Genomic DNA, 11409 nt, shown 5'->3' with positions numbered 1-11409 from the left:
TAGTAGTAGTATTTGTGTACTATGTAGTAGTAGTAGTATTTGTGTACTATGTAGTAGTAGTAGTAGTAGTAGTATTTGTGTACTATGTAGTAGTAGTAGTAGTATTTGGGTACTATGTAGTAGTAGTAGTATTTGTGTACTATGTAGTAGTAGTAGTAGTATTTGTGTACTATGTAGTAGTAGTAGTATTTGTGTACTATGTAGTAGTAGTAGTAGTATTTGTGTACTATGTAGTAGTAGTAGTAGTATTTGTGTACTATGTAGTAGTAGTAGTAGTATTTGTGTACTATGTAGTAGTAGTAGTAGTATTTGGGTACTATGTAGTAGTAGTAGTATTTGGGTACTATGTAGTAGTAGTAGTATTTGTGTACTATGTAGTAGTAGTAGTATTTGGGTACTATGTAGTAGTAGTAGTATTTGTGTACTATGTAGTAGTAGTAGTAGTATTTGTGTACTATGTAGTAGTAGTATTTGTGTACTATGTAGTAGTAGTAGTAGTATTTGTGTACTATGTAGTAGTAGTAGTATTTGTGTACTATGTAGTAGTAGTAGTATTTGTGTACTATGTAGTAGTAGTAGTATTTGTGTACTATGTAGTAGTAGTAGTATTATTTGGGTACTATGTAGTAGTAGTAGTATTTGTGTACTATGTAGTAGTAGTAGTATTTGTGTACTATGTAGTAGTAGTAGTAGTATTTGTGTACTATGTAGTAGTAGTAGTAGTATTTGTGTACTATGTAGTAGTAGTAGTAGTATTTGTGTACTATGTAGTAGTAGTAGTAGTAGTATTTGGGTACTATGTAGTAGTAGTAGTATTTGGGTACTATGTAGTAGTAGTAGTATTTGTGTACTATGTAGTAGTAGTAGTATTTGGGTACTATGTAGTAGTAGTAGTATTTGTGTACTATGTAGTAGTAGTAGTAGTATTTGTGTACTATGTAGTAGTAGTATTTGTGTACTATGTAGTAGTAGTAGTAGTATTTGTGTACTATGTAGTAGTAGTAGTATTTGTGTACTATGTAGTAGTAGTAGTATTTGTGTACTATGTAGTAGTAGTAGTATTTGTGTACTATGTAGTAGTAGTAGTATTATTTGGGTACTATGTAGTAGTAGTAGTATTTGTGTACTATGTAGTAGTAGTAGTAGTATTTGTGTACTATGTAGTAGTAGTAGTAGTATTTGTGTACTATGTAGTAGTAGTAGTATTTGTGTACTATGTAGTAGTAGTAGTAGTATTTGTGTACTATGTAGTAGTAGTAGTAGTATTTGTGTACTATGTAGTAGTAGTAGTATTTGTGTACTATGTAGTAGTAGTATTTGTGTACTATGTAGTAGTAGTAGTATTTGTGTACTATGTAGTAGTAGTAGTAGTATTTGTGTACTATGTAGTAGTAGTAGTAGTATTTGTGTACTATGTAGTAGTAGTAGTAGTATTTGGGTACTATGTAGTAGTAGTAGTATTTGTGTACTATGTAGTAGTAGTAGTAGTATTTGTGCACTATGTAGTAGTAGTAGTAGTATTTGTGTACTATGTAGTAGTAGTAGTATTTGTGTACTATGTAGTAGTAGTAGTAGTATTTGTGTACTATGTAGTAGTAGTATTTGTGTACTATGTAGTAGTAGTAGTATTTGGGTACTATGTAGTAGTAGTAGTATTTGTGTACTATGTAGTAGTAGTAGTAGTATTTGTGTACTATGTAGTAGTAGTATTTGTGTACTATGTAGTAGTAGTAGTATTTGGGTACTATGTAGTAGTAGTAGTAGTATTTGTGTACTATGTAGTAGTAGTAGTATTTGTGTACTATGTAGTAGTAGTATTTGTGTACTATGTAGTAGTAGTAGTATTTGTGTACTATGTAGTAGTAGTAGTATTTGTGTACTATGTAGTAGTAGTAGTATTTGTGTACTATGTAGTAGTAGTAGTATTTGTGTACTATGTAGTAGTAGTAGTATTATTTGGGTACTATGTAGTAGTAGTAGTATTTGTGTACTATGTAGTAGTAGTAGTATTTGTGTACTATGTAGTAGTAGTAGTATTTGTGTACTATGTAGTAGTAGTAGTATTATTTGGGTACTATGTAGTAGTAGTAGTAGTAGTATTTGTGTACTATGTAGTAGTAGTAGTATTTGTGTACTATGTAGTAGTAGTAGTATTTGGGTACTATGTAGTAGTAGTAGTATTTGTGTACTATGTAGTAGTAGTAGTAGTATTTGTGTACTATGTAGTAGTAGTATTTGTGTACTATGTAGTAGCAGTAGTAGTATTTGTGTACTATGTAGTAGTAGTAGTATTTGTGTACTATGTAGTAGTAGTAGTAGTATTTGTGTACTATGTAGTAGTAGTAGTATTTGTGTACTATGTAGTAGTAGTAGTATTTGTGTACAATGTAGTAGTAGTAGTATTTGTGTACTATGTAGTAGTAGTAGTAGTATTATTTGGGTACTATGTAGTAGTAGTAGTATTTGTGTACTATGTAGTAGTAGTAGTATTTGTGTACTATGTAGTAGTAGTAGTAGTAGTATTATTTGGGTACTATGTAGTAGTATGCTGTGTGCACTGTGCATTTCTTTTTTATTTATTCTAACAGGATGGCAAAATAAAAGAATCCATTATGTTATAAATGCTTGAGATGGAAATACTCCTTCCTCTTCCCTGATCCGCACAGTCTGTAGTTGTGTATTGTTCCAGCACAGAATAACCAATCACCTGATGTTTGTCCCTTTACTCGCTGATATTAACCTTTAGGACAAGAAAAGAGCAGGACTATAGTATAAAGAAAAACTTTATTGTCCATGGACAGCGAGCATACAACACAATATTCACTCCAAGACAATAAACCGCATGTAATGACATATAAAAATGTATCTGTACAGCGCATCAGACTGAGAGGCGTCATTTCTCCGTATTACAAAATATTTACATAAAAATAGCGACTTTCTCTCTTATATAACTGTACACTGTGTGTGTGGGGTCTGTCCCCAGAGCTGTATCATAGGAAAGATATCAGTATCCCGTCATATCCCGATTTCTGTATATGGATGATATTACTCATTATTAATATTATTATATATACACACATATATGGCTTATAGGGGTTTTGGATTATCAAAAAAACCCTGAAGGATCAAACACCTTCAGCTCCTCTGGTTCATCGCTGGAAACATTTGTAGACCCAGAACCAGCGCCGGAGCAATGAGCTGAACCCACAGGTGTTCCAAGAATTGTCTTTGTGATGCACACTTGCTGTCAGTGAATGAGCAAACACCTGGTTACATTCAGAGGCAGTAACCTTGGACATAGCTAGTCCTACTCTGGTACAATTGTATCCAGCCTAGACAATGCTCTGTGAGCTGCACAGCCTGGACTCCAGACTGATACATTGTAGCAAACATGTAAATAGTGATCACTGCTCTCATCTGAGAAGTGGAGGCAAATGTATCCAGTTTAGACAATGCTCTGTGAGCTGCAGAGCCTGGACTCCAGACTGAGACACTGTAGCAAAGATGTTCATGAATAGTCCTGCTCTCAGCTGAAAAGTGAAGGCAAATGTGTACAGTCTGGACAATGCTCTGCGAGCTAAACACATCAGCAGCAGCAGCTGCACATTTCTATACTAGTATGCCATAATGTATCAGTCTGGAGTCCCAGGCTGTGGAGCTCACAGAGCACTGTCTAGACTGGATACAATTGTCTCCACTTCTCACAAGAGACCAAGAGTAGTCAAGTACACTGTCTCTGAATGTAACCAAGAATCTTTGCATTCACTGACAGCAAGCACAGATCTTTAAAATGCTAAAGAACTGAGATACAAAGTAGGATTTCTCATTCATACCATGATTAACCTTCATTTGTACAAAAAAAGTTCTTAACTAGACATCAGTGCGGCACTTCCAAAGTTTTTGCTAAAGTAACACAAAATGCAGAACTCATATAGTCCTTGTGTGTTATTCAGTCCCTGTTTATGTTGAAAGCTAATAGGAAATTGTCTAGTTAAAGGAAATCTCCCACCAGGATGAAGGATTGTAAACCAAGTACACTTACATGCTGGCATGTGCCCCCTCTTGCAGGATCTGCTCTCCTTTCAGTTTCTTAAGACCTTGTTTAAAAAATTATGCAAATGAACCTGAGGGGCTCCAGGCTCATTTGCATAATTTTAAAACCTTTATTTCTTAAAAATAAGGGCATAATAAGCTACAAAAAGAGTGGATCCTGTCTGTGGGGGCACGCACCAGTATGTCAGTGTGCTTGGTTTACAATCCTTCATCCTGGTGGTAGATTTCCTTTAAGGAGATCATTGGAGACCATCTGGAAGAGATGTGAAGATTTGACTGTTGCTGCAGCTTCCAATCACATCAGGAGGTGAAGAATGAAGCAACATTGCACATAATCTTGTGCTCATAGCTGCTGCTCAGACTTTGTTTCCATGGTAACAGACTACAAAAAACCATATGTAGTCGTATTGTCATCGATCTTTCCACTGCTTCTCAGTAACCTAATGAATGAATGTTCATAGTGGACAGATAGATGGAAGTCTTCCGGGAGGATCTGACTACAGGGAGTTTGTTTGTAGTCTGTTACTAAGACGCGTTAAATTGTATACACAAAGTTACAATGTAATTATTACTGATTGCAAAGTTACTTTCTTTTCCATCTTGGATGCAGTGGAGTAATAGACTATAATGGAGTCGCAGAGGTGGAGTTCCCCTTTAATTATGGCTTAAATAAATAAGAAAAGAACAGACTCCTATGTACAACATCCGGGGCCATCGAAGCCACCATTGTCCAGGTGAAAGAAAACATGAAATTATCCTGAGGAATGAATGGGGACTGCTGACAGCCATCACTTCCACGTGTCATCTGCTGGCAGGGGGCGAGGTATTCCGCTCCAGGCGTCATTTCACAAGACAATGGCACAAACGATTACATTGTATCCCAGAATTCCATATTCTAATAAGCAAATCCATGGCCCTCATCTGGAAAAAAAATATGTTAAGTATAAAAATAATCAGATACATCTGAGGACATAAAATGGAACGATGTGTACAATGTTATATTCTTTTCCTACCACTAGAGGTCAGTGTAGCTGCAGATTGTTTTACTTTGGGTTAAATATTTATTAAATCAGATTATTCTGTAACTTTGAAAATCACTGTTAATAACAACATAATAATTTACTGGGGAGGCATCACATAGATATGAAAGAGCTGCACTAACTCTTCTGCTAGAGGAGTCACTGTGTACATACATGACATTACTTATCCTGTACTGATCCTGAGTTACATCCTGTATTATACCCCAGAGCTGCACTCACTATTCTGCTGCTGGTGCAGTCACTGTGTACATACATGACATTACTTATCCTGTACTGATCCTGAGTTACATCCTGTATTATACTCCAGAGCTGCACTCAGTATTCTGCTGCTGGTGCAGTCACTGGGGCACATTTACTTACCCGGTCCATTCGCGTTCCAGCGGCGGCTTCTCCGCTCTGGATTCGGGTCCGGCCGGGATTTAATAAGGTAGTTCTTCCGCCGTCCACCAGGTGGCGCTGCTGCGCTGAAAGTAAACTCATCGCGCCGGAATGCACCGAGCTGGACCAGGTGAAGGTAAGCGGTCCTTATGCGACACAATTCGGTTTTTAAATTCAGGGGCTTGTCCGAATAATTCGGGTTGCTCGAAAATCACGCCCCCTATTTGTGGCGCACGGAAGCTGGTGCGCGCGCGACACAATCCAAACCCGTGCGCCACAATCCCGGGGCAATTCAAGGAAACTCGGCGCAAATCGGAAATATTCGGGTAACACATCGGGAAAACGCGATTCGGGCCCTTAGTAAATGACCCCCACTGTGTACATACATGACATTACTTATCCTGTACTGATCCTGAGTTACATCCTGTATTATACTCCAGAGCTGCACTCAGTATTCTGCTGCTGGTGCAGTCACTGTGTACATACATGACATTACTTATCCTGTACTGATCCTGAGTTACATCCTGTATTATACTCCAGAGCTGCACTCACTATTCTGCTGCTGGTGCAGTCACTGTGTACATACATGACATTACTTATCCTGTACTGATCCTGAGTTACATCCTGTATTATACTCCAGAGCTGCACTCACTATTCTGCTGCTGGTGCAGTCACTGTGTACATACATGACATTACTTATCCTGTACTGATCCTGAGTTACATCCTGTATTATACTCCAGAGCTGCACTCACTATTCTGCTGCTGGTGCAGTCACTGTGTACATACATGACATTACTGATCCTGAGTTACATCCTGTATTATACTCCAGCTCTGTATGAGTAGTATTATAGTATCTTGTCATGTAACCTTATAGGGGACTTTATAATGTGACTGTAGTTGAGTCATTGGGGCAAATTTACTTACCCGGTCCATTCGCGTTCCAGCGGCGGCTTCTCCGCTCTGGATTCGGGTCCGGCCGGGATTTAATAAGGTAGTTCTTCCGCCGTCCACCAGGTGGCGCTGCTGCGCTGAAAGTAAACTCATCGCGCCGGAATGCACCGAGCTGGACCAGGTGAAGGTAAGCGGTCCTTATGCGACACATTTTCGGTTTTTAAATGCGGCGGTTTTTCCGAATACGTCGGGTTTTCGTTCGGCCACGCCCCCCGATTTCCGTCGCGCGCATGCCAGCGCCGATGCGCCACAATCCGATCGCGTGCGCCAAAATCCCGGGGCAATTTAAGTACAAGCGGCGCAAAACGGAAATATTCGGGTAACACGTCGGGAAAACGCGAATCGGGCCCTTAATAAATGACCCCCATTATATGATGTGGCTGTTACATCTCTGCTCTGACTACACAGTGTACATGACATATGATACCTTCTTTTGTTGTTCTGGGTATTTACCTGATCTTGCTTGTTAATCTGTACAATATTTACTCAGAGACTGTAAATATGATGATGATTGTAACATTGTGTAAGTAGAGCCCGGGTTGACCTGTATGATGGGCGGCTGCACGGACAGCAATTACCTTATACATTAGAATAAGAATTCACTTGTGTTGGGACTGGACACACATCCTATGTGTATGGAGAGGTTTTACCCTTCCCTGACAGTGTATGGTGGTGTTATCTCAGTACTCTATGGCGGTATTATTTGAGCAGTGTGTGGTGGTCTTATCTCAGTACTCTATGGCGGTATTATCTGAGCAGTGTATGGTGGAGTTATCTCAGTACTATATAGCGGTATTATTTGAGAAGTGTATGGTGGTGTTATCTCAGTTCTTTATGGTGGTATTATTTGAGAAGTGTATGGTGGTGTTATCTCTTAACTCCACCATACACTGTTCAAATAATACTGCCATAGAGTACTGAGATAACACCACCATATACTACTCAAATAATACTGCTATATAGTACTGAGATAACACCAGCATAAACTGCTCAGATAATACCGCCATACAGTACTGAGATAACACCAGCATATACTGCTCAGATAATACCGCCATAGAGTACTGAGATAACACCAGCATATACTGCTCGGATAATACCGCCATACAGTACTGAGATAACACCAGCATATACTGCTCAGATAATACCGCCATAGAGTACTGAGATAACACCACCATACACTGCTCAGATAATACCGCCATACAGTACTGAGATAACACCAGCATATACTGCTCAGATAATACCGCCATACAGTACTGAGATAACACCAGCATATACTGCTCAGATAATACCGCCATAGAGTACTGAGATAACACCAGCATATACTGCTCAGATAATACCGCCATAGAGTACTGAGATAACACCAGCATATACTGCTCAGATAATACCACCATACAGTACTGAGATAACACCACCAAACACTGTTCAGATAATACTGCCATATAGTATTGAGATAACTCCACCATACACTGTTCAGATAATACACCCATAGACTAATCTCAGTACTATATAGCGGTATTATTTGAGTAGTGTATGGTGGTGTTATCTCAGTACCATATGGCGGTATTATCTGAACAGTGTATGGTGGTGTTATCTCAATACTATATGGCAGTATTATCTGAACAGTGTATGGTGGTGTTATCTCAGTACTGTATGGTGGTACTATCTGAGCAGTATATGCGGGTGTTATCTCAGTACTCTATGGCGGTATTATCTGAGCAGTATATGCTGGTGTTATCTCAGTACTCTATGGCGGTATTATCTGAGCAGTATATGCTGGTGTTATCTCAGTACTGTATGGCGGTATTATCTGAGCAGTGTATGGTGGTGTTATCTCAGTACTATATAGCGGTATTATCTGAGCAGTATATGCTGGTGTTATCTCAGTACTCTATGGCGGTATTATCTGAGCAGTGTATGGTGGAGTTATCTCAGTACTCTATAGCGGTATTATCTGAGCAGTGTATGGTGGTGTTATCTCAATACTATATGGCAGTATTATCTGAACAGTGTATGGTGGTGTTATCTCAGTACTGTATGGTGGTATTATCTGAGCAGTATATGCTGGTGTTATCTCAGTACTCTATGGCGGTATTATCTGAGCAGTATATGCTGGTGTTATCTCAGTACTCTATGGCGGTATTATCTGAGCAGTATATGCTGGTGTTATCTCAGTACTGTATGGCGGTATTATCTGAGCAGTATATGCTGGTGTTATCTCAGTACTCTATGGCGGTATTATCTGAGCAGTATATGCTGGTGTTATCTCAGTACTCTATGGCGGTATTATCTGAGCAGTTTATGCTGGTGTTATCTCAGTACTGTATGGCGGTATTATCCGAGCACTATACTGGTATTATCTCAGATATGACATCACACCCCACTATACTATGGGAAGGGGATGTTCTGCCCCCATGCTCTACACTGCAGCACTGATTAATCCTGCTCCTTGGGCACTCAGGGGCATGAACTAGTTGGAATAAGACGCCCATGGGGTAATAAGGTCCTTCTACTGCTTTGCTACTGTAAATAACCAATGAGTTGGGGGGGGGGGGCTTTATGTATTTTGCATTGGGGCCAAAGCTTTGGTTCCCCCACAGATAATAATCCATCACTTACGATTGGGGGTCGTTCTGCATTTGCTCCGGAACAAATTGGATAACTTCATAGACGGTGCCATTTACATCCTGGATCTGCAGAGAATTTGTACCCGGAGTTATCACCTGTACAAGGAATACAATGAGTTAATGGAAAGAGACAGATTTCAATCACTTAAAGGGGGTTTCCATGTTAACAATATCTAGAGGATAGATAATCTACATCAGATTGGAGATGATCCAACACTCTGGAACCCCACGTCAGAACCAGAAGAACTGCTCCACTCTCTGTGAAGTGGCCAAGCTATGGAACTGCAGCTTACTACAATGGGAGCTAAACTGCAATTCCATCCCCGGCCACTATAATTGTTCTGATTCTGTAGTGATTGATGTCCTATGCTAAGAGCAGGTCCTTAACTTTAGATCGATGGGAACCCAACACATGAGCCGTAGCTGCTCAATGACCCCCAATGACTGGAAATCCTAAAACAGCTTATCTAGCTTTGGACAGCCCCTTTAAGAATATTCAGCTGCTGATATTTGTTGGAGCCTCCATGTTTACTATATATAAATATCTTGGAGATTTGGAGAGAACTTCTGCCATATGTTCTGCGATGGTGTGAGACGCTATTCCAGACCATTATCACAGGTCTGTAGATGTGTTAGAGTTGTAGACGGGATAATATTATATACATATGTTTTGTAGGATTCTTCTCACTGTGTACAGCTCTAAAGTGTATATACCACAGGGATGGGGGGGGGCAGAAAACTTTTCTTAGTACTACCTTCTATAAGGGCAAGTAAAATGTAACATTCAGTTCATCTGCAGCCACCACTAGGGGGAGCTCACTACATACAGATTATACACCACCACTAGGGGGAGATCACTACATACAGATTATACACCACCGCTAGGGGGAGCTCACTACATACAGATTATACACCACCACTAGGAGGAGGTCACTACATACAGATTATACACTACCACTAGGAGGAGCTCACTACATACAGATTATACACCACCACTAGGGGGAGGTCACTACATACAGATTATACACCACCACTAGGGGGAGATCACTACATACAGATTATACACCACCACTAGGAGGAGATCACTACATACAAATTATACACCACCACTAGGGGGAGCTCACTACATACAGATTATACACCACCACTAGGGGGAGATCACTGCATACAGATTATACACCACCACTAGTGGGAGGTCACTACATACAGATTATACACCACCACTAGTGGGAGATCACTGCATACAGATTATACACCACCACTAGGAGGAGCTCACTACATACAGATTATACACCACCACTAGGGGGAGCTCACTACATACAGATTATACACCACCACTAGGGGGAGATCACTACATACAGATTATACACCACCACTAGGAGGAGATCACTACATACAGATTATACACCACCACTAGGAGGAGATCACTACATACAGATTATACACCACCACTAGGGGGAGATCACTACATACAGATTATACAGCCACCACTAGGGGGAGATCACTACATACAGATTATACACCCCCACTAGGGGGAGATCACTTCATACAGATTATACACCACCACTAGGGGGAGCTCACTACATACAGATTATACACCACCACTAGGAGGAGATCACTACATACAGATTATACACCACCACTAGGGAGAGATCACTACATAGACATTATACACCACCAATAGAAGGAGATCACTACATACAGATTATACACCACCACTAGGGGGAGGTCACTACATACAGATTATACACCACCACTAGGGGGAGCTCACTACATACAGATTATACACCACCACTAGGGGGAGATCACTACATACAGATTATACACCACCACTAGGGGGAGATCACTACATACAGATTATACACCACCACTAGGGGGAGATCACTACATACAGATTATACACCACCACTAGGGGGAGATCACTACATACAGATTATACAGCCACCACTATGAGGAGATCACTACATACAGATTATACACCCCCACTAGGAGGAGCTCACTACATACAGATTATACACCACTACTAGGAGGAGATCACTACATACAGATTATACACCACCACTAGGGGAAGATCACTACATACAGATTATACACCACCACAAGGGGAAGATCACTACATACAGATTATACACCACCACTAGGAGGAGATCACTACATACAGATTATACACCCCCACTAGGGGGAGCTCACTACATACAGATTATACAGCCACCACAAGGGGAAGATCACTACATACAGATTATACACCACCACTAGGAGGAGATCACTACATACAGATTATACAGCCACCACTAGGGGGAGATCACTACATACAGATTATACACCACCACTAAGGGGAGCTCACTACATACAGATTATACACC

At 40.1% G+C, this 11409-nt stretch overlaps 1 protein-coding gene across 1 annotated transcript in view; it reads right to left on the bottom strand.

Moving 5' to 3' along the window:
- Window positions 1–4254: 4254 nt before the first annotated feature.
- HEPACAM2 (HEPACAM family member 2) overlaps window positions 4255–11409 on the bottom strand; it is a 75067-nt gene continuing 67912 nt past the window's right edge. The window contains exons 9-10 of the mRNA XM_072154322.1: window positions 9039–9142; window positions 4255–4974 (exon numbers count right to left, since the gene is read on the bottom strand). Of these exons, the coding sequence (XP_072010423.1) occupies window positions 4971–4974; window positions 9039–9142 (108 nt within the window). The 3' untranslated portion in view covers window positions 4255–4970. The remainder of the gene's footprint in view (window positions 4975–9038; window positions 9143–11409) is intronic.

Source organism: Engystomops pustulosus, chromosome 5 (assembly GCF_040894005.1).
Source record: "Engystomops pustulosus chromosome 5, aEngPut4.maternal, whole genome shotgun sequence".
NCBI classification, from domain to species: domain Eukaryota; kingdom Metazoa; phylum Chordata; class Amphibia; order Anura; family Leptodactylidae; genus Engystomops; species Engystomops pustulosus.
Note: the sequence above shows the minus strand (reverse complement) of the source record. Positions and strands in the feature narration are given on the sequence as shown.